The sequence below is a fragment of the Podarcis tiliguerta genome, assembly GCF_965153285.1.
Source record: "Podarcis tiliguerta genome assembly, chromosome: 3".
Classification (NCBI taxonomy): domain Eukaryota; kingdom Metazoa; phylum Chordata; class Lepidosauria; order Squamata; family Lacertidae; genus Podarcis; species Podarcis tiliguerta.
Window position 1 is genome coordinate 103,207,816 of NC_139536.1, and position 27,131 is coordinate 103,234,946.

The 27,131-nt window shown below is 41.0% G+C and overlaps 1 protein-coding gene across 6 annotated transcripts in view; it reads right to left on the bottom strand.

Annotated features, from left to right (window-relative positions):
- The window catches only part of MACROD2 (mono-ADP ribosylhydrolase 2), a 987,387-nt gene that overhangs the window by 478,860 nt on the left and 481,396 nt on the right, over positions 1-27,131 (bottom strand). For all 6 annotated transcript variants that reach the window (XM_083431708.1, XM_083431705.1, XM_083431709.1 and 3 more), the window contains exon 6: positions 24,055-24,176. In XM_083431708.1, coding sequence (XP_083287834.1) covers positions 24,055-24,176 — 122 coding nt within the window. The remainder of the gene's footprint in view (positions 1-24,054; positions 24,177-27,131) is intronic.

Genomic DNA, 27,131 nt, shown 5'->3' on the forward strand with positions numbered 1-27,131 from the left:
AGTTGCTGATAATTGCTTTAGTTTGGAACTTCAATTAAACTAAGTGGGTATATTTGCATACTGTAAACGATAGAATTCATTTCCAACTGGAATCCCACAGGCCTTATCAACATTATATCTATAATTAAAGTTTGAATGCTAGTTATAATTAATTATTCAATTCAAAAAAGAAATAACTTATTATATATTTTGGATTTTCTTTTTTTCAAGCTTGGTTATTATAAGGCCACATACAGACTCCCAATAACAACAGGAAAAGAAAATATTTTTATAGGATCTAGTTGGCTGCCATGTTTAATGAATTCTTACTTGTTTTCATCAAAAGTCAGGTGGGCAAATTCAGTCAATTTAGTCCTTCTTCGTGTGTTAAGGTCCTTCCTTAACGTCCCAGAAAGAAGCATCCAGCAACTTACAAGGCTGATTAAAACATTGGTTTGTATCCAGCACTCTATGAGTGCAGTTCCACTTATGCAATGAGACCATCTCTTCCTCTCCTTGCCCTCCCCACTGATAACTATTCTGGGGTGTCCCCGAACCCTCTGGAACAGGTTTTGAAGATGAAAGGGAAGTTGCTGGGAACAGGGTGAGATGGGCAGAAAACTGTTGTGTGAGCAGAATGGCAGCATTGGCTGCACTTATGCTCTTAAACGGCCTCGGTCCAGTATACCTGAAGGAGCATCTCCACCTCCATCGTTCTGCCTGGACACTGAGGTCCAGCTCCGAGGGCCTTCTGGTGGTTCCCTCACTGCGAGAGGCCAAGTTACAGGGAACCAGGCAGAGGGCCTTTTCGGTAGTGGCACCCGCCCTGTGGAATGCCCTCCCACCCAGATGTCAAAGAGAAAAATAACTACCAAACTTTTAGAGCACATCTGAAGGCAGTCCTGTTTAGGGAAGCTTTTAATGTTTAATAGGTTATTGTATTTTAGTGTTTTGTTAGAAGCCGCCCAGAGTGGCTGGGGAAACCCAGCCAGATGGGCGGGGTATAAATAAATCATCATCATCATCATCATCATCATCATCATCATCATTGTTTCTTTGGTAGTTCTACATTTTGCTTCAGTGTTCGTTGTTGTTTATCTTGCAAGCCACTGAGAAAACCGTAAGCCTAAGCATGCAGGGTAAAAACGTTAAAGTATCTTCCCTCAGGGTCTTTCTTCATCTTTAATATACTAAACCCGCATCTCTTTGAAATTATAGCTGCTACCCCTCTTGATTTTGAAGTACCGTATGCTTTCTCATAATTATTTATACCTCTCAGTTTGAGTTCATTAACCCCCTCTTTCATCTGATGTGTTTCCTGTAGAAATATTATAATATATCTGCTTTATCTTTATTCAGTAATGTTTATATCCTCCTCCTTTTCATAATCAACCCCAGGCCTTTAACATTTAAGGTTGAAATCCTTATTTCATTATCCTTGGTTGAATGTAGTTCTTAATTTCTGGTCTTGTGTCTTATGATACTTATCTAACCCATTACCCATCCCATTTAATTCCAATTTATTCCCCGCCCCCCTTATTTTTTTCTGAGGTATTTCACCTCTCCCATTGTCCTAATTGTCCTCTTAAGGAGGAAGGGTTATTTAACACCTGTAAGATTAAATCAAATAAACAAGAATATTCAGTGTTATGTTGGAGGAGATGCCAGGAAACCAGGACTTTTGTTCACATGTGTGGGGGTGTAAATACTTACAAACTTTTTGGCAAAGGGTGTTTAAGGAGATAACAGAAGTCTTGGGGTTAAAGTTGATTGAAAGTCCAGAGGTAGCATTGTTATCAATTTACGATGGAGTGGAAGGTTCGCAGGCTATGAAGAACTTGCTCACAAATTTATTGATAGCTGCATGAGTTATTATAGCTAGGAAGTGGAAGGGGCAAGGTAAATATAAAATAGAAGAATGTTGTAAAGAGGTGTGGGATATAGCTGTTAATGATAAATTAACATGTGCTATTAAGGTAAGATGGGGAATATGCAGGAGAAATGATTTTGAGGAGATATGGAAGGTATTTGTAGAAATTTGTACTGTTAAAACAGAATGGGATCAAAGCACTGCAAGACGTGTTGAAACTTTGGGAGGTTGGATAATTATAATGGAATGGTCTCAGAGTGGGGTGCAAATGTTTATTTCTATTTATTATTATTACTTTGTTTAAAATAATAAAAAATATTAAAACAATAATAAAACAAATGCTAAAATAAATATTTTAGAGGGCTGACATACTATGGAAAACCCTGACTGAAAATGATTGTCAACGTTACTCATATTTCAAGGCAAATGAACACTGGTAGTAAGAGAAATGCTATAGGTTGACCTCCACAAAATTCTCTTCAATTACTTTATACATGTTGAGTGTTTACATAAGCAATACAAATGGTTCAAGAGATTTGCAATGGGAAAGAGAGAGAGAGACTGTGATCATGATTCATATAAATATTTATGTTTTTCAAGTCCATTTGCAAAAGAGCAAGCACTATTTTCAGAATGCTATGCAAACACATGGGACAAGGCTAGAGAACATTTGGACCTCCAGATGTTACTGAACTACAGCTCCCATCACTCCTTGCCATTGGTCATGCTGGCTAAGGCTGATTAGAGTTGCAGTTCAGCAACATCTGGCAGACCAAAGGTTCCCCATCTATGACACAGAACCTGTATAGCGAGGGAAGAGGGACTTCAAAAAATTTCTCACTTATCAAAACTGCAAGCAAACATCTCAAAGTCTACAGGTGCATCATGAGAAAGGCTCCTTACAGCATTGGCTCCTCAAAGAAGTCCCATCTATATTTAGGAAAATGTCAGTGCCTCGTGGCCTGATAATATCTGGCTGAGAGCAAGATACTCCTTTGTCAGGCAGGTTGCTGTTAATGGCCCAGTGGGGTTGGCTGAGGTGTCCTCAATGAGAATGAATGCTTAGCAAACAGGTGAAGATATCCAGAGAAATAAAATTCCCTCCTACCAGCTAAGCTTTAATGGGCAGTGTGTGTTGGGGGGGGGGTGTAGTACCAAGTTCCACAGAGCGAGACAGAACCAGAGATCTGACGGCACCTTGTGCGTGCAGATCTGTGGGTTTGCTGCCTAGTAAGAGTGCAAGTCGCTTGCCGTTACTTTCAATCTTCATTTGCGATTTAAATAAATCAAGTATTATAAAAAAGACACAACTCTCCAGGGCTCTCTCCTCCAAAAGAAACGTCTCGCTGCTCAGGTTAGGAGAAAATGCACAATCTTTGGCGATCACTCGTAGCCGAGTAAGATTGTCTTCCACAAACACGGTTTTAACAATGAGTTTGTAAGTGACTGTGGAGGCCAATTCTGGATCCACATGTCTGCGTTCACTAACCCGTATAAACAAGTCTTACTTTATGGAACTGTGTCATGGTTGGTATCTCATCTTTGCCCCCACATGCAAAAGGGCAGTGCTTCTACATACACCCATGGTGGGGAGGGGGGGAGGGGATTTCCCCATGATGGCACCTCATGGCTTCCCTGACGTTTGGTGGGGCTGACTGACAGTGTAAAGGTAAACGGTAAAGGGACCCCTGACCATTAGGTCCAGTCGTGACCGACTCTGGGGTTGCGGCGCTCACCTCGCTTTATTGGCCAAGGGAGCCAGCTTACAGCTTTCGGGTCATGTGGCCAGCATGACTAAGCCGCTTCTGGCGGACCAGAGCAGCGCACGGAAACACCGTTTACCTTCCCACCAGAGTGGTACCTATTTAACTACTTGCACTTTGACGTGCCTTCGAACTGCTAGGTTGGCAGGAGCAGGGACCGAGCAACAGAAGCTCACCCCGTTGCACGGATTCGAACCGCCGACCTTCTGATCGGCAAGCCCTAGGCTCTGTGGTTTAACCCACAGCGCCACCTGCGTCCCGACTGACAGTGTAGGGAAGAGCTTAAAGCTCCCACCCATGAGACCTACTGTGATTTGGATCCTGCCCAGCCCTTTGTATGCTCCTTATAACTGAGCATATTTATGGTACCATGACACGTTCCTATGCTTCCTGTCTTGGCACATCTGCTTCAGGGAAAGCCAGGATTTAGCTGATCTATTTTAACCCTAAACTCCAAGGCAAGCCTCAAATTGCCAAAACAGAACAATGTGGAAGTGGCTGTTCAAAAAGAGTGCATCCCCAGCGATTAGGAAGTCTATCACTACAGTCCTGCCGAAGTCACAGTCTAATTACTGGCTGCAAATGTACTGCGGGGAAAATCTGCTTTCATGTGTCCGCTTTGAAGACTGTACTTACGATTCAGGTTATGATTTTCATTGCCAGTCCCTATTTTTACATGCCTCCCTGTGGACTTGAACATCAACCACCTCACAGCTGCAAATTAATGTGTTATGCCCTGAGTAATCAATATTTATCACTACCAATTTCACACACACACACAAAAACTTCATTGAAGAAAGCAAATGTAGCAAAATAATACTAATTAAACCCAGGGTTGTTGTTTTTTAAAAGCCAGAACTTGCCAGAACTTAGTTCTGGGCTTCACTGCCATTATAAGAGAACAAGGGAGGCGCTCATAGTGAGTTCTAGCAACGCTTTTTCTGGAAAAATAGCACTGATTATGCCACATTCCCCAGATCGAAGATTCTGTGGTTTCTAGTGTACATGCAATGCAGAACTATTTTACTGAGCGTTAACAAAGTCAGCTTGCCATGCTTTGCCTCACATCTGGAACAAATGCCTCCTGGATACATATTTGGGCATATCTGCTGTTTACCTTTCGAGTCCTATTTGAAAATCTACTTCTGTAAAAAGGATTTTCTCTCAGTCTCTTGCACTAACTTCCAACTGTTGTAATTAAACTAAGTATGCAATCTCAGCGAATAACTTCCGTGTGCATATTTTCTTGCCCACTCCTCTACCTTCCATTGTCTTCTCTCCATCAGCACTATGGCACAGACCAGCCAGCAGAGTGTTATGAATGGGGGGGGCGTGTTATAGGTGGTATATGCCTGTACCCCCTTCTCATTTCTTGACCCAGCACAGATTCTATTCCTTCAATAGCCTGCAGCCTAGCTTTCTGGTGAGGCAATGGTCCACTAAGGATGGGCCATTAAAAGTAACAAAGGAAGTAGCTTTGTACCGGAGAACAAATGGGTGCCACAGCCCTGACCTCAGCACACTAGTGGTTAGAAAGACAAACCCAAAGTTGAGTTGTGTGAGCTAGCAGCTAGAAGCCATAGGTGGTAGGCTGGGCAGGGGAGAGAGAGAGAGAGAGAGAGAGAGAGAGAGAGAGAGAGAGAGAGAGAGAACCATGTTTGCTTTTTGCTGGAATCTAAGGCTGCTGCTATGGGAGAAGAAAGACCTTTTGAGGAGCGCTAATGCTGTGAGCCCCTCCATTGTAGGCTCAGGTTCTATATTTGTGTAAATAAATTACAGTGGTACCTCGGGTTAAGAACTTAATTCATTCTGGAGGTCCGTTCTTAACCTGAAACTATTCTTAACCTGAGGTACCACTTTAGCTAATGGGGCCTCCTGCTGTTGCTGCACCGCTGGGAGCCCGATTTCTGTTCTCATCCTGAAGCAAAGTTCTTAACCCGAGGTACTATTTCTGGGTTAGCGGAGTCTGTAACCTGAAGCGTATGTAACCTGAAGTGTATGTAACCCGAGGTACCACTGTATACAGTAGTACTTCTAGTTACAAACTTAATTCGTTCTGGAGGTCCATTCTTAACCTGAAACTGTTCTTAACTAGAGGTGTGTTTTTGCTAATGGGGCCTCTTGCTGCCGCTGCGCCGCCGGCACACAATTTCCGTTCTCATCCTGGGGCAAAGTTCTCAGCTTGAGGTAACTCTTCCAGGTGAGCAGAGTTTGTAACCTGAAGTGTGTGTAACCTGAGGCGTTTGTAACTCGAGGTATCACTGTATAGCATAAATACACCTCAATCGCCAAGCAGTTTTAAGATTCCAGGGGCTCCAAGTGCTTACCCAGAGTTTGGTTTCTTTGGAATAAGTGACAGCGGAAAATGTGGTGTTACCCTGAGCCTATGATAGAGGCCTGGTTCTAGCTTATAACTCAATACTCCACTCTGGATTTTTTATTTTCTAACTACCAGCAAGCAGTAAGAATTGGGGGAGGGGGGCGCATTTGCTGTCCGCCACAGAACCACGTCCTTTGTTAGCTGAATGGCCCATACTTAGAGGGCCCTTATCTCACCGTAAGCTAGCCGGGCAGTTTGAGGAGTGGAATCCATGCTGGTTCCAGGAATTAGAAGGGGGCTCAGGCATACAGTCCACCTTCCCAAAAGACTCATAACAATATGTTTTTATGTTCTGACTTGCACAAGCCATGGCAAGCATACAATAGCAAATAAAAAGAAAAGAAAATACATGCTTAAGATCATTTGAAGCCTGCAAAATTTAACAAAACCACGATTGGATTAAGCATCCTAACAAAGCACCTGGTCACCACTCTTCAGCCATTACCTGTTGTCCAAGGCACAAGATAAAGGAAGGAGCATAGCCCAGTGGTGCTCCCAGTGTGTGCTTATGATTCAAGTTACACTTTCACTGCCAGACCTTGTTTTTCCATGTGTATTTTGCGCACCGCCTACCTCACCTCACTTGCTGACAGCAAGTGGTGTGTCTTTCATCTGTTCATGGAAATAAATTATTAAATCACTTTTATTATATGCAGCCCAAACCAAATAGCATAAGATGGAGGAAGGAGCAAACTTGCTTTCTCCTGCTCTGAATCCAAGCCAATGGATTCAACTTTTAAGAAAGGAGATTCTGACTACACATCAGGAAGAACTTTCTAGTGGTAAGAGCTGTTTTGACCGGGGAACAGATTGCCACAAGAGGTGATGGAAGGTTTTTAAAGAGAGGCTGGATGGTCATCTGCCATAGATGACCTTGTTGAAATTTCTGCATTGCAACAGGTTGGAATGAATGATCTTTGGGGTCCATTCCAACTCTACAATTATATGATTCTATGATACGGAATAGTGAAAATCCCAAAGGAAAAAAAATGTGTTGAGTAGTTTCATCAGTGTTTTTATATTTATTTAAGCTACTAATCTTGCATAAAATTACTGACATGTGTGGGGATTCATGGACATAAAGTAATTATGTGTAGGACTTGGGGCTTAGATCATAAGCTTCCCTGGGTAGAAGATATTATTGTGTCCTGTACAATACCAAGCACATCAGAGATATAATAATTACATACTTCCCCCTGCCCCATTTCCTATAGCATGCAAATTTCGTTATTAACTTTCAACATCCCACTAGTCTAGGGAGGGATAATGATTAAATTTGCACACAAACCATTCAATGGATCTGGAAATCAGTAAGGCTGAAATCAGAAAATATCATTTGCAAAGAGCACACACACAGAGCATAAACTGAGCTTTACTTTTTTCAAATGCTACTTTACACAATGCATTTTTTCCTGCATCTGAACTTACGAAGGAAAAGCAAAAGAATGCAGAAGCACACCAGCAGACAGCTAGACAAACGCCAAGCCAAGCTGCTCCAGTGCAAAGGGATCCATGCACTAAAAGGTGGGATTTTGCTTGAACAATTATTGCACAGAGCAAACAACTGGATCATGAACAGACCAGATGCCAACACAAGGTCGCATTTGCAGCAGCTTACATTAGAATGCATAAATAAAAATTAAAAAATGCATAAAAAATAGAATGGCCATAAGAAAATAAAACTAGCAAGGGAAAAGAGCAGCAGAACACTTGCACTCCGCTTCCATAGCTTGGTCTAGTTGCCATTGAGGTGGCTAGCACGTATATGTGCTGTCAGTGCCATGTCATGCTGCATGTGGGTCTCATATGACTTAATGCTACACACACACACACACCCAAACAGGGAAAACTGGAATGTCAGAGAGAAAGCTAGGTTAGGCCCTATTGTGTGTAAAAGCTAGCTTTCTATGTGGAGGGAATTGTTGGTAGAATGTTCAGTCTTGTGAGCTTCCACCTTTAGTGGTACAGGAGACATAGGCTTGCCGCCTGAGATATAGCTAGGACTATATCACATACAGTGGTACCTCACAAGACGAATGCCTCGGAAGACGAAAAACTCGCAAGACAAAAGAGTTTTTCGTTTTCTGAGTTGCTTCGCAAGATGGATTTCCCTATGGGCTTGCTTCGCAAGATGAAAACGTCTTGCGCCTTTTTTTTAAAACCGCCAATGCATTCCTATGGGAAACCGTCAATACACAGTGGTGCTTCGCAAGAAGAAAAAATTCACAAGACGAAAAAACTCACAGAACGAATTAATTTTGTCTTGCGAGGCACCATTGTAGTAGCCAAGGAAGAATCAATACACAGTGTACAAAGGAGTAATAGGTGGAAGGGAAATGTGATGGGCAACAGCGAGAGAAAGTACAATTAAGCTAAAGGTAGCATCTGTCCATCAACAAAAATGGAAATCTAAGAACAGGAGTTGTGGTGGCGGCACTCTTTATCTCCGTCTTTAAAACACAAAGCTAATACATCAAAAATAATACAAAGCATTTCAAAAATGTATTTTCACATCATGATAAACCCTATAAAAAACCCATATATACAACCATTGAAACAAAATGTGATTTACTAGATGTAAATGTGAGGATGTGAAGGGAAAATTTAAAGACAACTGTATGAGAACCTATTTAAGAGTAATGACTTTTGTCAGCACACTCCCATTTTGTTTCTTGATGAAAAGACCTTTAGATGGACTATTAATAGTGCTGCTATTGTTTACTAATCATTGAACTAAGAGGAGCACTTAATCTTGATCCACTGCCTTTTAACTTTGAGGAAATATAAACCTTCCCCGTAACAAAAGACACTGAGATAAGGCTCAAAAAAACAGTTTCAGAACTGTGGAGTGAAGTCCTCTTAATGACCAGAGTTGTTTCTGTTTCACGATGCATGCCATCAACACATTTTTTGATGGAGGGCTGAGAGATGAATACTCAAGTGAAGAGCTTCCAGCTATTTTGTTTCTAAATCTTTCCTTTAATGATTGCACACACATGCAGGTAGTAAACAACACAATGGTCCTATTATGGATCTGAAGTCTAACAGCAATTTTTGGCTAAATGAACATAGGAGCAATTCTGCTGAATTCCATGGATTTTCTCACTTGCTTATAGCTGAGCCCATGTTCAGGAATTTGTGGGAAAGGCTTTGAATTTCCCAGGCAGATTGTGTATCACCAACCATTTTTCTCATCTCATTATTTCTCCCCTCCTCATATTCAGGATACTTAATCATACAGAATTAACAACACTGAGACTTTGCTCCTAAACTTTTGAATCAACCTATTAGCTTGCAGGACTACCATATCATGGCTTTTTAACCCTTATGGACTAGTGGACACATTCTGAATTTTGAGAGCGTGCTGGGAGGGTACCAGTCACAAAATGGCTGCCATGGAGTGTGGCATCATACAAAACTAGAGAGAACCACCCCTGACAACCTTATGCTGACCACAGGAAGTCAGCTAACACTGCTATAGATCTTGATTCACTGCAATTAAATGGTGGGGGAAATATAATTCTGCAAACTGTACAGGAATACATCTTCCATGCGTTCATATGTTATGTAAGCTCTAGTGCGGAAGGTGTGACATTGATTCCATTTAGAAGAAAACCCTTGGTATAATCTTGTGTGGTTCTTCTCAGCCAACCCCACTCTGATCTTTTCATCCATAAAATTGGCAGGGCTCAGAAACACAAAACTGCTATGGCTTTCTCTCTAGGGACAGAAAGTCTTGTTAGGAGATTTCTCATTTCTTTCATAATTTTCTTCAAGCCTTATTCAGCAGCTCTCAAAGGGCACCGATCTCAAAATGTTGAACTACACTGTAGCACAGGATAATGAAGGAGGACTTCATAGGGATTATTTGTAGCAAGGGATAGTGAGGATGAATGAGATAAGGATTATAAAGCACCCTGAATACTGAGAGTATTCAAGAAATTTATATAAAAATTACTAATAACACCAAAATTACTAATCTCACCAACACCATCATAATCCTAATAAGATCTATCATCTTCCCCATGGATACAAATATGGGAAAGCTTAGCTGATTATATGTTGTGGTTTCCTCCTTGTAAAATCTAACAAATTTCTCTGCTTATGGAAAAAACTGGCCTTTTGACAATTTAGTTTAAGGCTCTCTCCCATCTTTGGCACTACAGAGTAACCTCACAGTTAGAAAGATTCATTGCTCTCAGATGTTCAACACAGATGTGAAGAACAGACTGGAGGCAGTTTCTGGAAACGGCATAGCTTTTCTATATTGCACAGTGTTTGGCATTTGGTTAGGAAACACAGTATGTCTCAAAAAAAGTGCACTAACTCATACAGACAGCAGCTCTACAGTTCTCTCCGCAGTTTGCTACTGATTTGAGTAGCTAACTCACATTGCCAGATGAGGCTGCCTGATAGAACAAATGTCATGAGTCAGCCACCCATTGCACACTACAGGTTTCCCTAATCCACTATTGGAGTGTGAGTTCCCCAAATGAAGCAGAACCCAGGAATTCCATCAATACCAAGAGTACACCAGTGATCCCCTAGATCTCACCAGAAACTCCTCCTAGCATCCAGATCTGCAGTGGTCATTAGTCTGGAGCCTCCAGACACAAGACCTTCTCTGTTTACGGAAGTAGAACACTTCCCAGTTCTGTCCAGTCCCACGAGAATCCTGCATTGCCCAACCAAAGTGGTACCCAATCACCACCTTCACCAGAAATCTCAGACACCTGGAGGTGGACCCCGTCTGATGTGACAACAGCAGCAAATAACAGCAGTAGTGCTGCACTTTGCACTCGGTTACTTCTGTTGGAGGTCTTGGAGTTGACATCTTAATTTATCACAATGCCCCCTTCTGTAGCATCTTTTCAGAGCACTGTAGGGAATAAAAATAGCCGTGTAGTACTGGGAGCTTGCAAGGCACCAGGGCAGATAACAGCGGAAGCCCCTGCCAGAGGGCTGGGACCCCAGCAGTTCTCCAGGCATGCCAGGTGTTGATGCCAAGCCTGTGCTTAAATTGAATCCTCAGCTCATTTATGCACACTTAAACCTACTGACTGCACTGAGACTCATAACTGTTTAGTTTCTCCACACTATCAAATATTCATATTTTGCTTTTAGCTACTGATGAGGTTTATTAACTAGGTGGAATAAATTAGTCTAGCAGCCGGATTCAAAGAGGGCTCTAATTAATGAGTTAGAGTAACCTCAAAGCTAGAGAAATCTAATTGCTTTAAAATGTCAGACACATCTTTGGGGGGTCATTATCGGGGTGAAGGTAGATGATAACAAGTGTGGCAGTTTTTCTGTGCCATACAATGCTTAACATGCTCAGGTGTCCTCTCAGACAACATATTAACTTGTGTAAAGAAATCTAGCATGTAGAACTGTGGCTCACTTTTTGACCAAATTTGAATACACACACTCAATGCAATCACTGTTGAAATTAGGGTTGTATTATATATATATATATATATATATATATATATATATATATATATAGTCCAGGAGATGATGTTTCCCAGCATTTTCTGTTTTGTTTTTGTTTTTTAATTCATGCAAGCATTTCCAATTATAGAACTGTGTGGGTTTCTTTGCATTATGCAAATATAAACAAGTTATGTGATGAATGGACTCAAAAGTGAGGGGGGAGGGATCACCAATATGACATTATAAGACAATCTTCCCCCCTAATTTTCAGTTTAGCTAAAAAAAAAAAGGGAGGGTGTGCATGCACTTAATTTAGGTAGCAATTTCCCTAACTTTCAAGGTAAGTCATGCCCATAAATAAATTTTAAAAAATCATAATCTTGCTTAATTAGCTGCAAGCCAGAACAGGAAAATTTTTGAGGGAGAGAGAGGACCCATCAATAAGAAAAACTCATTCTTCCTCCCAGCCTCCCAACTGCCCAACACAGAATGAAGCAGCACTATATTTGCTTAATTCCATTTATGGATTGTTTCCCATAAAATACCCTTTTCACAATAAAAATGTTAGGAATTGAAATTCTCTTTACAGATGAAATTGGTTCTTGCTGTTTTTACAGATTCAAGTCGTTTTGTAAAAAAAAGTATGGTTATAACTGTATTTATTATGTATGAAATTGTGCATTTTTTTATTCTAACACAGATACAAGATTGGATTAAAATGTCCACTTAAAGGGCACAATTCCATGTGGGACACAGTGCTATTTTTCTAGAAAAAGAGGTGCCAGAACTCACCATGAACACCTCCCTTGTTCTTCTGTAAGGGCAATGGCACCCATCTGAGAGGGGTCGGAACTGAGTTCCTGTCACTTCTCTCTTAAAAGGACCTGGAGGGACCTAAACTAGGCTGTTTTAATGCAACCTGAAGAATCCAAGTGGCACCAAGAGAAAATCACATTGTGAAGGTCTGATCAGTTCCACTCATCAATAGATAAGCCCCTTCTTGCTCCTCGTTTTTTATATCCCATAGTCAGAATTCAATTTTGCAAAGCATATAGAAGAATTATTCAGTAAAGCACAGGTTGGAAAGAGGGTCTATTTGGTCTTCAGCTCAGCCACACTGATATCCCCATGCCCACTTTCTAGATAGCAGATCTAGTTTAAAAATTGTGCACCAGAATTTGCCTACAATGGAAATGTGAAAACCCCACCATGATAAAGTAGGACTTAAATGTGCAGAAATAAAATAGGGTGCAGCCATATCTTACTATATATAAGGCAATTCTACAGAGGCCAAAGAGTTAAGGGGGAAACCCAAACTATGAGTATAGAAAAACAAAGACATTTTGAAACAGCCAACCACAATGAAATGTATGGTTGTGGAAAATCAACAAGCAAAAGTTTTTTCCTCTCAGATCACAACAAGAGAAAATAGCTCAGGGACCTTGAAAGAGGTCCATATGATTAAATTCTTCTTTGTTAGTTCTAAGCACATTCTACCCTCCAGAAAGTTTTTAGGTTTTTTAACGTAATGATTAATAGCAGAACATGAAAGAATTATCAGACACTGTGAGGGCCACAGAGAATTGTTCTTAGGGTTTTTTGAGTTTCTTCTCCCTTCTTCAAAGAAAAGCTTGTGTCAAAGTTGATTAATTTTTACTTGCTTTGGCTGCAAAATATGGTCCAAGTAATCATCAGTAATTTTATTAGAACTGGCCAAGTAATATCAGGGAGCAGAAGTGGCTTTTTTGTGTCTTTCAGTTGTCCTTCCAAGTGTTCCTCCTTACTGTATGACATTACACATGGTGCATAAAAGTATAGTAAAACTTCATTTGGGTTTTCACATTCTTATTGTCATGGCCCACAACATGGGGACTTTGTGGTGCATGGCAACAGACTCGGATGAGATTTGGTCCCGGTAGTGATGTATGGAAGTGAGAGCTGGACCATAAAGAAGACTGATCGCCGAAGAATTGATGCTTTTGAATTATGGTGCTGGAGGAGACTCTTGAGAGTCCCATGGACTGCAAGAAGATCAAATGCATCAATTCTTAAGGAAATCAGCCCTGAGTGCTCACTGGAAGGACAGATCGTGAAGATGAGGCTCCAATACTTTGGCCACCTCATGAGAAGACTCCCTGGAAAAGACCCTGATGTTGGGAAAGATTGAGGGCACAAGGAGAAGGGGATGACAGAGGACGAGATGGTTGGATAGTGTTCCCGAAGCTACAAACATGAGTCTGACCAAACTGCAGGAGGCAGTGGAAGACAGAAGTGCCTGGCGTGCTACGGTCCATGGGGTCACGAAGAGTCAGACACGACTAAACGACTAAACAACAACAACCTTTGCCTCTCCAGACTCAAAGCCTCTGAAAAAGGCAAGAGTCTTTAACCTATGAGCCATCTTCTTCAGGAAAGAGGAGCCTACACCACTACAGGTCTGGTCAACCTACATAAGGTTTCAGATGGGTCTAGCAATATCTTCTGAAGCTGCCCTAGCAAAAGCTCTTGGAGCTGTCCTAGGTCCTGTATTCTGTCTGCATGACCTGGGCTCTTCACTATACACTGCCTGGTTTGCCTCTAGCCTTATGTCCCCTGCAGAACGGGACTATGAGTTCTCATTTAGCTTCAAGGGTGTGTTGCATGAACAGAAAGCATTTCCTTGCACACAGCAGCACCACTGAATTGTTCTAATTTCCTCACCTTGGTACAACCCTCCATGTCCCATCCCACAACTTTCAAGATAGTCCCTCACTCTCCTCTAGAGCCATTCCACTGTATGCACTAGATTTAAATTTAAATCAAGAGGAAATACAGATTAACACAAAATATTGTGAATACAAGCTGCACATTCTTCCCCCTACCAATATATTGTTCTTCCTTTTGAGTGGAGTTATTTTCTAAAAAGAGGGATCCATCTTTCCAAGACAGCAATCATTCCATCTCATATAACTCTTTTGGCTGCTTGTGCTCTCTTTCCAGAACACACAATGATAAAAAATAATAATCTCTGAGTAAACCCAACAATAAATCTTCTCCTTTCAGAATATGCTTAGTAGGTCAAACTTCCTGTGGGTTCTTTTTTGCCCCCTTAAAGTTCAGGGGTTTCAAATGAGCTGCTGGGGAAATAAACTGTGCAAGAGAACACAACCATTAGTCCCCAAGAACCCTGTTATTTTTCAGAACAGCAGCAAGTGAAAGAATACAGGGTATGCTTCATTTTAGAACAGGAAGGGTTATTTAGTTTATGGGGAAAGAGCTGAAAGTTTATTTAGGCCCGTAACTTTAGTGAGTCTCTTTGGAACCTTCCTAAAGCTAGAGAAACCATAGTGAAGGATTAAGAAAATTGCAAAGCAGATCCATTTTGGTCCGTCTTTTCCACCTGTAGCTTCTTTACATACTTTAACTACACTTCCAGCCATGCTGGCAATAATAATAATACATATAATAATATAAATAATTCTGTTTCAAAACACACAGACCACCTTTGTTTTCTGCATGTGACCATTTCCCCACTTTTTCTAGCACCTCCACAGCTGAAAGGAAGGCTCCGCTTTCACCCTAAGAAATGAAACGACAACATATCTTCTGGTAGTAATATCTATGTTAGTCTGCCTATGGGCAGCTTTTCCTTCTGTCACTGTTGCAGGAGGAGTTGGTGACAAAGAGAAAGTGGGCATCTTTCCATCTTTGCAGTGAAAGGGGAGAAGAAAGAATATTCTCATCTATTTCCTGGCCGCATTTCTTGAACAGTTAAGTTGTCCAATTTAGGCTCCTTGCTTTTTGTTTCAGCATCTGAGGTAAACTGAAGTAAAACTCATTTGAGATAGGCTCAATGTTGCTTTGGAAGCCAGCTTACATTCATTTGAAAAGTGGTTTCTTCCCACCCACCCACCCACCCACCACCTATAATTTACACTTTATTTCCCCAAACAGGTGCCCTCCAAATGCTGGACCTTGTACTACAGAGGGTCTGCAGGGCACCAAATTGGGGAAGGCTGATTTGCACTAGCTCTGATTTTAAATATCAGCCCTGAGTTTTGTTTTGAAAACAAAAAATGCATCATTCACTGATAGTGTTGAAGGAAAACCTTTCTGCATTTGAGATCTAGCTGGCAAGGGTGGGATCTAATGGTTTATAGAATTCAAATTCACTAAGCAACCCATTTCAGTTAAATGAAATATATAGCATTTTTCTTCATAGAAAGGATGGAAAATGCAAAAAAAAAAAAGTGCCCAGAGTTGGAAGTTTACACTAACAGCTCAGAAATGGGAAAGAGGAAGCACAAGTGCTATGTTCTTGCTTGCAGATGAAGCTCAAACATCTCTATGCATTTGGTACATGTTCCTTCAGATATTCAGACACATGGAACCAAGTCACAACCTAAGACAGCTTCTTAAGCACAAATCAGACAATTGGTCCATCTAGCTGAGTTGAAGCATTTAGTTGAAGCAGCTCCCCAGGTATGAGACAAGAGTCTTCCCCTTGCACCACCTGTAATATCTGGAGAAGCCAGAGATTTAACCTTTGGTCTGCAAAGCAGATGCTCTACCACTGAGCTACAGCTCTTTATCCCTCTTTTCCCTTTCCCTTCTTCCTTTTTAAATAAACAAACCTATACACCTGTCCTAGTTGCACCATCCCTATTCTTTCTTTCTCGGCCTGTTGAAGTTTAAATAAAGAGATGCTCGCAAAGATGCAACTAATGTTCAGATGTTCTCTTCTCTAAAGGCAACTTGCCATGCAGTGGATGCTCTGAGATCTCTTCTCCTTGGGTGTGAAAGACAATATTCTTTTCTTATGGTTCATGAAAGCATTATTTGAAAAGATATGTCATCCTAATATATAGTGGCAGGGGATTTTTTAAAAAAAGAAATAGGTAACTAAGAAAGCACAGTACCTATTTTTTGTCAGCGTGTCAAAGTATTTTAAAGGGAATATATACTTATAGTACTCAGTGGGTTTTCAAATTGAAATAAATAAGCAATAAAAGTACATTCCAGTCTTGCTGCACTTACATGCACACAGTATGATCTGCAAGTTTCTCTCTCCCTGTTATACTAGTAATATAACTCCTGCCCAGTTTCACATTTCCTGGAGGCTCCAGTCATATGTTAAGACAAAGCTTTACTTGTGGGTGCCTTTCTAAACTATTTCTCTTTGGGGTATTTAAATAAAAACCACTTTTGTTTACAATTTGCAACTTGCAAAATACAAAAGTGCACTAGATGTCCTGTGGGGAGGGTGAAGTAATTTGAAAAAGGTATTTTAATGAAGTTCAAAACACTCACTTTTGGTCCAATAGAGTTAGTAAAGTCATAGCTTAATACAGAGGCTTTCAACCTTCTTGAGTCCATGGCTCCCTTAACCAACTACATCCTTTCTGTGGCTCCCCTGTGGGGCTCAGAAGCCCAGTTATGTCACCCCTTGCCTGCAGAGCTGGCAGCCTCTCATCCTTTTTCGAACACGCTCCCTTGCGGAGTGTTCCTCAGCCTCCTTTCACCTCCCCTTCCTTGGGAGTCCTCCGGGCGGCTGCTGCTGCCATCCCTGATCTCTGAACTGCCCCCCAACACACAAAAAAGAGGTGCGTCTCAGAGGCACCATTTGCCTGTGGAGCTTATAGCCAGGGCTGCTGCAATAAAAAGCTTGGCAAGTCTTTGGGAGGCAGAGATGCAAGAGGACATCAGAGGAGGGAGGGAAGGAAAGAGGGACAGAGGCCAGTGTTGCCCTTGGTACCCCGACCATCATTCAAGGCACCCCAGGGTGCCACGGCACACTGGCTGAAAACCACTGGCTTAATATATGTTCACGGCCTAGGACCCTCGTACCTACGGGACCGCCTCTCCTGCTATGCCCCATGGAGGACCTTAAGGTCCATATATAGCAACACCCTAGAGGTCCCGGGCCCTAAGGAAGTTGGATTAGCCTCAACCAGAGCCAGGGCTTTCTCAACACTGGCTCCGGCTTGGTGGAATGTTGTCTCATGAGACCAGGGCCCTGCGGGATCTGATCTCTTTCCGCAGGGCCTGTAAGACAGAGTTGTTCCACCTGGCCCTTGGCTTAGAATCAGTTTAATTCCCTCCCCCACTTTCGTTTTCCTTTCTCCTCCTGTGAAGAGGCTGCATCCTAATGTTTTAATGTTGTATCTTAATCTTTTAAATTGTATTTTAATCAATTTGTTTTTATTATTGGTTGTTAGCCGCCCTGAGCCCGGTCTTGGCTGGGGAGGGCGGAGTATAAATAAAAAATTATTATTATTATTATTATTATTATTATTATTATTATTATTATTATTAAAACACCGAGGCTTGGGGGGTTGCTTATGTCTCATGCAATGTGCTTTGAAGACCCAGACAGAGAGTGGACATATGGAATGCTCAGACTGACATGTGACTAAAAGAGGTTATTTTGAAGGAAGGAGTACGATCCCATGTAAGCAGCAGACATTTGTTCAGCATCAGCTGAACATTCACTGGCTTCTTCGACAGATTTGAGAGCTCTTTTGGCTACAATGGGAGTCTGTGGCAACATAAGGCATTAGAATATAGTAATACTAATGACTGACTCAAAGACCTTGCTTCTTACGTAGCAGCATGAACATTTTTTTTTTAATGCAGATCATGGTTTTATAGCCCAATTTGTTGCACTATTACTAATGCAAAATCCCATGCTCAAGTTATATTAGCTAGTAGATTCTATGTCTGCCAGTGTCATAGATCTATGCCATTATAGCACCACATTTATCCTAGTGGAACCATGAAACTGGTGCAACTACATGGACCAAGAGCCAAAAGTTGGATTATTAGGGTTGTGGCCCTCAGATCTCCATCTCACTCTTAGTGATGGCATAATGTTATGGCTGCAAAGAGGTGGAGTAAATTGCTTCCAATGAACTAAATGTATAGTCCCAAAAGACTCCCCACTCCCTCCTCAACCATAATGGAGGAATGGATACCAACCAACTTGCATCACAAACAATGGGGCTTCATAATTCTGTGTTCATATCTAGAGAATGTAAGAGTGCACAACTGGGAATTATGGTATAACAGTCCTCTGTACAAGCATAATAGGAAAGACATGTTGTTACTGTCTATCTTGTTAGAACCCTCATAAATATTCCATCTCAAGACATCAAAGAAAACTCACTGTCAGGAACCTCAACTCCACTGCCAGAGTTCTAATATTATTTTCCTCATCACAATTCCCACCCACCCCAAAAACCCAACCAAACCTGGATATTAATCTACCAGCTGCTACAGTGTCATCAGATATAAACATATTGCAGCGGCGTTAATTACATCTGTCATCACTGCTAAAATCTCACATCTTGCTGGTATCAGAAATGGGGTCCCCCCCAACAAATATTTAAGGGGAAGACTGGGAAATTAGGACTGCAATTCTGAATCAACCTAATAGCAAGTAGGTCCTATGGGGCTCACTGGGACTTCCAAATAAATGTGCTGTGGATCGGACTGCAAGATAAATATTTTAGAATGCAAGATCAATGAGAATACGGATAAAGATCTAACATGTCTCCATGCAAATACTCCCAAGAGCTGGTGAATATGAAGCTGAGGCAGCTCCCTTCAAAGTGAATCTCATGAAGGACGGATGGAAGTTTCCATCAAAAAAGTCAGGTGACAGAATAAAGCTGACTTGTAGGCTTTTTAGATTAGAAACTCATTACTATGGCAACGTTCTCAGCTGAAAAACTGTATAAGAAAATATAATTTACTTGACAGTTCCATAATGTAATTCGAGACTACAAGGGAATTAAAATGTAAGAATGCAGACTCATTTGAGTGGCGAACAATTGAGGTGGCAAACGAATATAGTGAAGGACCCTGTCACCATACACCACCTCATTTTCAGCTGGCTTAATAATTGCAAAGCATCAGAGAGAGATCATACAATGTTCAGTACAAATATTAAAATTTCAAGCTAGTGTTTTCATGGACATGAAGGTAGAAACTATCTGCAGGAACACAGAACACATTAGAAATTATCTTAATGTGCTCTTTACACAAACAAAAAAGGAACCCAACTTAAAACCCTATCAGTTACGCTGTCAGCAGCTATTAAGTGGCTGTAGCTATCATTCCTTCTTTGTTGATGATGGTGAAGGAAGAACATAACTATCCTGTTTTTCCTGCTCTCTGCTTAATGTCAAGATCTGTTTATATGTAATGTGAGACATGGGTAAAGTCCTTAGCCATACAAGGCAACCTTGGGAAACCTTGTGCCCCACAACACCCATCCAACCCAGCCAGCACAATGGAAATTTTAGATACAATGGTGTGTAAGACTTGCATTTTGACTTGCATGTGTAACTTGCATTTGACTTGAATGCATCTGACTTGAATGCATCGGGGGAAATACATTTTTCAGCAAGGGGACACTTGTCCTCATAGAATCATAGAGTTGGAAGGGACCACAAGGTCCCTAGTCTTTTACCCAATGTGGGGATCAAACCCACAACCCTGAGATTAAAAGTCTCATGCTCTAACAACTGAGTTAGGCATGTGCTTAAGCTTCTCTCCTTATGGTTCAGAGGAACCCAAGATGCTGAGTCACAAATCACTGCATCCAATATGGTGAAGACCAGGCTTAGATTTTTTTTAAAACATCGTATATTGTACAAAAGACTGACAGTTTTTCACAGCTCAGTTATTTTCTGTGTATAAAACTTTTCTATTTTCATAACAGTCTTGACAAATGCCTGCCTTGTGGATGAAAGAGAGACAATGCTAACTTTATATTCTGTTTTCATTGTGAATTTTAGATAATCCCTTTTGTTTCATGTTCAGCCCTTGTTGTCTGCGTACTTCTCAAATTTTCAGTTTAACAATACCTCAGGCTTCAGCTGAGACATCGGCTTGAGCACCTGTCAACCACATGCAGGGGCTGAAAGGAGGAAAACAGGAAAGAAAGCCTTGATGTACTAAGAAGTTTCTCTATATTAGCACTGGTTCAGGGGACCACATGAACTTCGTCAAGTACAGCAGAAATGTAGGCTTCTGACAAAGAAAGAGAGAGAGAGATAATATCTCACTCACTCAATGAATTCTAAAACCATGCTAAATGCAATAGGCCAGTGAACATATCCATAATAGCAGTGAACATATTCATAATGTTGTCTTCTCCACTAAAGTTATTGCCTCAGTTACATGGCAGATTTCCACATAGTCCTTGGAGGTTGCTCGCAAATATCAGATGAATTTGTTTTGCCAGCTGGTATTGCTTCTTCATTGAATGGATTCAGACGGGTGGCCAACTAGGCAATTTATCATTTAAAGATTCATAAACTACTGTTCTTTCCAAAGCTATCTCTCAGTTTACCAAGTAAAAAGTAAAATCTCACAAAAACTTAGGGCAATATAAATGCAGTTACAGCAAATATAAAAGAAGTTTTTTAAATCAGAGCTCTCTAATTTCCCCTTCTGGTTTATCTTCTGGACAGGTGCGCACACCCCTGTAGGTGCAAACACTGGATGCAACAGACCAAAAGAATGAAGTTGCTACTTAAAGAGGATGCCATCTAATGGGCAGGAGGGGAGAAGACCTGAGGGTGAACCAATGGTATTTTGCTACCTTAGGCAAATAGTGCCCCCAACAAGCCAACTTAAGAAAACCAAGGTCAGCCAACATATTTCGGCACCTAAGATAACAATAAAAAAGAGCCTCTCCCACATCCTGGCAGTAAAATTACAATAATAGTACATTTAAATAACTATTTGATGCCTTTTCATGACTCCCCCAAATCAGCTGCCTTATTCAGCCTAGTGGCAAGGTTGCCATTGACCTGATCCCTGGTCCTTTAGCATGTTTTGTACACATGTCAAGGTATGTATGCACCTGTATCCATTACCCATTTTTCCTCACTATTAGTGGAACATGGGAAGCTGTCTTTATACTGAGTCAAACCAGTATCTTGCCAATATTGTCTATGCTGTTGTCCACAGGCAACAAATCTCTCCCTGCCCTACCTGGAGGTGCTGGGAATTGAACATGGAATCTTTTGCATGCAAAGTTTAAGCTGTACAGCTAAGCTATGACCTTTCTATGTAGTGGACAGCAGGGAAGCTAAAGGGAGTACCCTCTCCAGTTGTGGGTGCTGCACTTTTAAGAAGGATGTTGATGTACACAAATGGTTACAAAGATGGTCAGGGATATGTAAAACAAATGCTATGAGAAAGGTTGAAGGGACAGGTCATATTTAACCTGGAGAAGACTGAGTATAATAGCACTCTTGGGGGCTGTCACATGGAAGAGGGCAAACCCCTGCTGTTCTAAAGGGTGGGACTAGATCTAATGAGAGAGTAGATTTCAGTTGAACATTAGAAGAATCTTCTTAACTGTAGGGTTAACCAACTGCACCAGGAGTGTGGGGGTGTGATGGGCTCTCCTTCACTGGAGAGGCTGAACCACCAACTGTCAGGGATGCTCTAACTTGAAATATTGAAATACTTTATTGTCACTTGTACAACTTGTATACAGTGAGATTACATGAGCACCCCCCACACAGCTCTCTTAGTCTTAATTCCCCTCGTTTACTGACACACACACACACCAAACCCGAAAGTCAGTTGCCCTGTTGTTATCTTTTCATTCAGCAGCCTAACAGCCCACGGATAGAAGCTGTTCTTTACCCTGTTGGTGCAACTAATCATGCTTCTATATCTTCTGCCTGAGGGCAGGAGATCAAGAAATTGCCGGCCAGGGTGTGAGAATTTTCCTCACTCCCCTGAGGCAACGCTATTTCCGCTATTTCATCCAGCAGATTCACGGGACAGCCCATAATATCTTGTGCTGTATTCACCACCCTCTGTAGGCACTTCCTATCAGATGATGTCAAACCAGCATACCACACCGTGATGCAGTATGAAAGTACACTTTCTATTGTTGACCGGTAGAAGGAGATCATCAAATGTTGATTGACATCGTCTTCCACAATACTTTGGGGAGATGGAGTCTCTGTTGGGCTTTCTTAACCGCCTGGGTTGTATTTATTTTCCAAGTAAGGTCTTCACTGAGATAAACTCCTAGGAATTTAAAGGAAGAGACTCTCTCCACACAGCCCTCCCCAATGTACAGTGGGGCTAGTTCTCCTCTCTTCCTCCGAAAGTCCAACGCCATCTCCTTTGTCTTGCTGATATTAAGGTGCAAGTTGTTCCCTAGGCACCATGTATATATTTTTTGAACCTCCCCTCTATACGCTGATTCGTCTCCACCTGTTATTAAACCCATTATGGTGGTGTCAGCTGCAAACTTAATAATTGCAGTAGATAACGCTGGATTTTCTGAATCAAGCAGGGGACTGAGCTAGGCCACATTCAGACCATGCATGTAAAGCACTACCATATCACTTTAAGCATTCGTGGCTTCCCCCTGAAGAATTCTGGGAGCTGTAGTTTGTTAAGAATTCTGGGAGTTGTTAGGAAGCCTCTAGTGCCCCTCACAGAGCTACAATTCTCAGAGTGCCTGCGCTGTGAAGAGGCATTGATTGTTAAACCACTCTGGAAACTGAAGAAGTAAGTCTAGAAAAGCTTGGATATCCACTGCAACATGGTGACGATAGCGAATGGTGTGGGCTTTTCTGTTTGGTGTTTTTGCAGAAACCAAGTCTGCTCATTAACACTGAGAAAGTGCTGGGTCACATCGATGCTTACAAGAGAAATATACTGAAAATGTGTGCATCATTGTAGGTTACCAAATGCAGAATCTGTGCAACAGGTGAACATTGTGTCACTATCCAAGAATAACCTGCTTGTCAAAAACATTCATCAGAAACTGATGATGGGCTGCTGTTAGCATCCACATAAAAAATAATATTACAGCTAGTGCCCTCAACATAAAAACTATATACAGAAAAAGTATGTTGATTAGAATAATTACATATAATCCTCTTATCTGGAATCATGTGTGAACAAACAATACAATCAAATATATGTTTGCTCAGATGTAAGCCCTATTGAATTAGTAGGATTTACTCCCTCTTAAGTATACAGAATTGTAGCCTTAGACAGTGTAGTAAGAGGAATGGTTTTGTATAAAACACTGGTTTTGAGTCTGAAGAAAACAATTGTCATTAATAATGAAATCCAGTGGTCGGAGTTGATTCTCTGACTGTGTGTAGTTGTTTTATCTTTGTTTTAAATAAAATTTTATATTTAAAGAAAGAAAGAATCTTAGAAGACTTATTATGTTAGTGTCCATCACAATAGCTTGTGGTACTTAATAAAAACAACAACAATAACATAATGTAGCGACTTACACAAAAACAGGGATAGTACCAAACAGAACTAGCTAGAAATCACAAGAGAAAGTAGGGATGCTTGGCACATGAATAGAAATGAACATGCTTGAGTAGGATTTTTAAATAAAGAGTTAATGAACCCAAAATTTCAGCAGCATATATGTTTAGGTCTGGATTTTTAGCAGTGCAGTGTGTTGAATGTCATGGCCTTTCAAAGGCTCTTATTTACTTTACATGCAATATTCTTCCATTGATTCCTACAATGCCACAATGCAACATATAGCAAATATTGACTGTTTTCAAGATTTGTGGAAGGCTGTCAATGCATCATTCCCGAAGACAAACAACAAATGATAAATATTGCAAAGTACTTACAATAGATCTGATGAGGTTCTCTTTGGCCAATTTCAGGGAGGACTTATAGCAATTTGCCAAGTCTTCCTTATGGCTATCACTAATATGTCCTCTTGCTATAGGGCCCACAGTATGAATGACATCTGCAAGAATAATTAAAAAATCAAGTTAATGTTATCAGATCTTCAATAGGATCATACAAAATGTTAAAAGATGAGCTTCTAAATCTATAGGGCTAAGGCAGAAGACACTGATACAGCACAGAAAACAAATAAATGATAGCTATAAAGGCAACATTTAACTCAGGGCATTGAAGTTAAAACAGAACTCAGGAACAATGCAAGAATGAGGCTGTCTTTTTTATGTCCCCAAATTAGCAGACAGTACTTACTGAAACATTTAAGCTATGACATAATAATCAACTTTCTCTTTCATTATTTTGCTCATTTATCTGGACCTTCCTTGTACTGACTGGCTTTTACACATGCAAATCCTGATATTCTTCTCTGCTTCCCTAACTTTCCTGTGCCCAGTTCATACGTTATTGTGGTGGCATGGCTGACACCTGTAAAATGCTTTCCCCCTCCGCTTCCAGAACATAGCTCCACATTACCTTGGTAAAGTTCAGACTGTTAGATACGTGTGATTCGCCCTAATCACATTGGTGCTTCCCTATCTCCCATCAGAACATGCATGCCAGAGGTGAAATTGGTAATTAAGATTTCACGCAATGAAGTTTATCATGTGCTATCAGCAAACCAATGTGGAACCAGTCTAAGAGGAATGTTTTGTGCCTGCCATGGTGCCAGAGGAATATTTCTATTGGGTCTGACTCTGGTGACATAGAACATACCTACAAAAGCAAATGTGCTTTCCAGCCACAGCCTTTCTCATCTTCAATTCCATTATCATTAACTATATTTTCAGTGGGTACTTCCTCTCCCTCTCTTATTCTACAAGTGTGTACCAGCAGTCATAATTATGGATGATTTTTCACTATTCTCAACCTTAAAAAAAATACCCAACAACTTTCAATTTTTACAACATGGCTACCACCGAAACTTACCGCCTAGCATTATATAGTATTCCCAGGCTCTCCCAAGCCTGCCAGACTGAAACCACGTTTAAATTCTTCAATTTTCTTTGTAGATCAACAAATGTTAAGATTCAATTGACTGCCAATGGGCAACTCCCACTAGGGAATTCATATCGTCAGTAAATTCTGTGTGCTTGGCACAAACCAGATTTACACAGCTAAACTTTCTAACTGCTGTAAAAATCACACTGAGAAGCACAAAAAACGAGAAATATCAACCTTTCCTTTTTAATCATAGTTATTTCCTCTACAGGAACAAAACTGCATTATTTTGTTTCATTATTACATCTACACTACTTAACAGCAAAGCCTGTTAAAATTGTTCCCAAAAACTGAAATCTGAAGTTGACACTTAACACTTGGCAGGTGACAAGAAGGATGACAACTAGTGATCAAAACAGGGACATTGGCTTTACCCTTCAGCTAGGCTAAGCATTATATTCCATGTGTATTTTATGCAGCACAATAATAAACTCAGAACAGTTGCCGGTGGAATAAACATGGAAATGCACAGGGAGAAATATCTGTTTCCACATTTCATTCTGGAAACCCTTTCATTACAGCTGTTTACAGTATTTGACCGTAACAGCTTGCTCTGTGAACTGTGTAAAACCAAATTTCTATGCATGTGAATTTTTTTTTTTAATGGTTACAGCCCCCCTCAATGCCTAACACAGAGAAGCTTCATTTTATTAATTCTGCTAAATGCTTGAATATACCATACAAGTAGGCTACAGCAGTAGGGTCTTCTTATCAGCATTAAGTACTCAGCACCACAATGTGCTGCAACAGACAAGCCTGACATTTTATTGGTGCACTAGACCAGCAAAATTAATACATCATTCATAATTAACAGTGTCCAAACACTCCATTAATATGCACACATTACATGGTGGCTTCAGAGCTGCAAACAAGGCTACTAATTACTAAACAGTTGCACTGATGTAACAGACTGCAGCAACGGGAAGTGTGCTGGTTCAGGTTGCTGCATTTGTCCTTGAATCGGTACGAATGTGTTATTATTTTTCCAATCAGAATCAGGCCAGCAGCCCTTGACAGTGAGTGCGCCATCAATATGGGCCATGCATTGAAGAACGATTCCTCTAGTAATACATCTGTTTCTAACATACATCAAGGTTCATATTCTAAGCTAAGCTAAACAAAACATTTTGATTTATTATTATTTTTTAATTTCTGATATGCCAAACACCAGAAAGAAATTTAGATAGTGCAGGCAAGTGATCATCACATAACCTTAATCTCCACTGTAATAATGAGATTTGCAATTAGACACAAGTATTGAGCTGTAATGGGACAGGAAATATGCCCTTATAGACAGCCCAAAATCCAAATAGCAAGAATGTCGTAAGGGCCTATAGTTTGCAGTGCGAGGGAGACTAGTGTAACCTTCAGAAAATCAAAGCCATCCACATATAAAAAAAGCAAGAGGAAATTAGCAAGTTGGGACAGAGGTGAGATCCATACACTGAACAATAGGCTAGGGCCACATTTGTTGCATGTCAAGGTCCCCCAAGCCACCCCTAAATAATTCACAATTCACACATATTTTTTGTTTAAGGTTTTTGGCATAATTTTGGCCACAACTTTATTAAAATACATAAATGTGAGTGGTTGCTTAGGCATTGGTTCAGACTATCTGTCCACCACCCCGGGACAGAACTGACTTCCGGATTCCAGCGAAAGCCAGTAAGGGAAAACAATATGGGGAGAGCATGGAGCCAGGCACCAGACCCTCATCCCCCCGGGATGCTCCCAGGGGCTTGCACGGCCCTAAGCCCCATTCAGGGGTACGGACGAAAGCATGGCGAGCCCCTGGATTCCTTTAACGGAATTCTCTTGCAGCAGCAGCATTGGAGGGGCAGGCACTGCCAATCCTTACCCCTCCACAAACCAATTTTTTAACCAATGCCTAACCGCAACATTACAAGTTGTGACAATTTGCCATGCAATAGGCAAAAACCAAATGGTACCAGCCAATCAG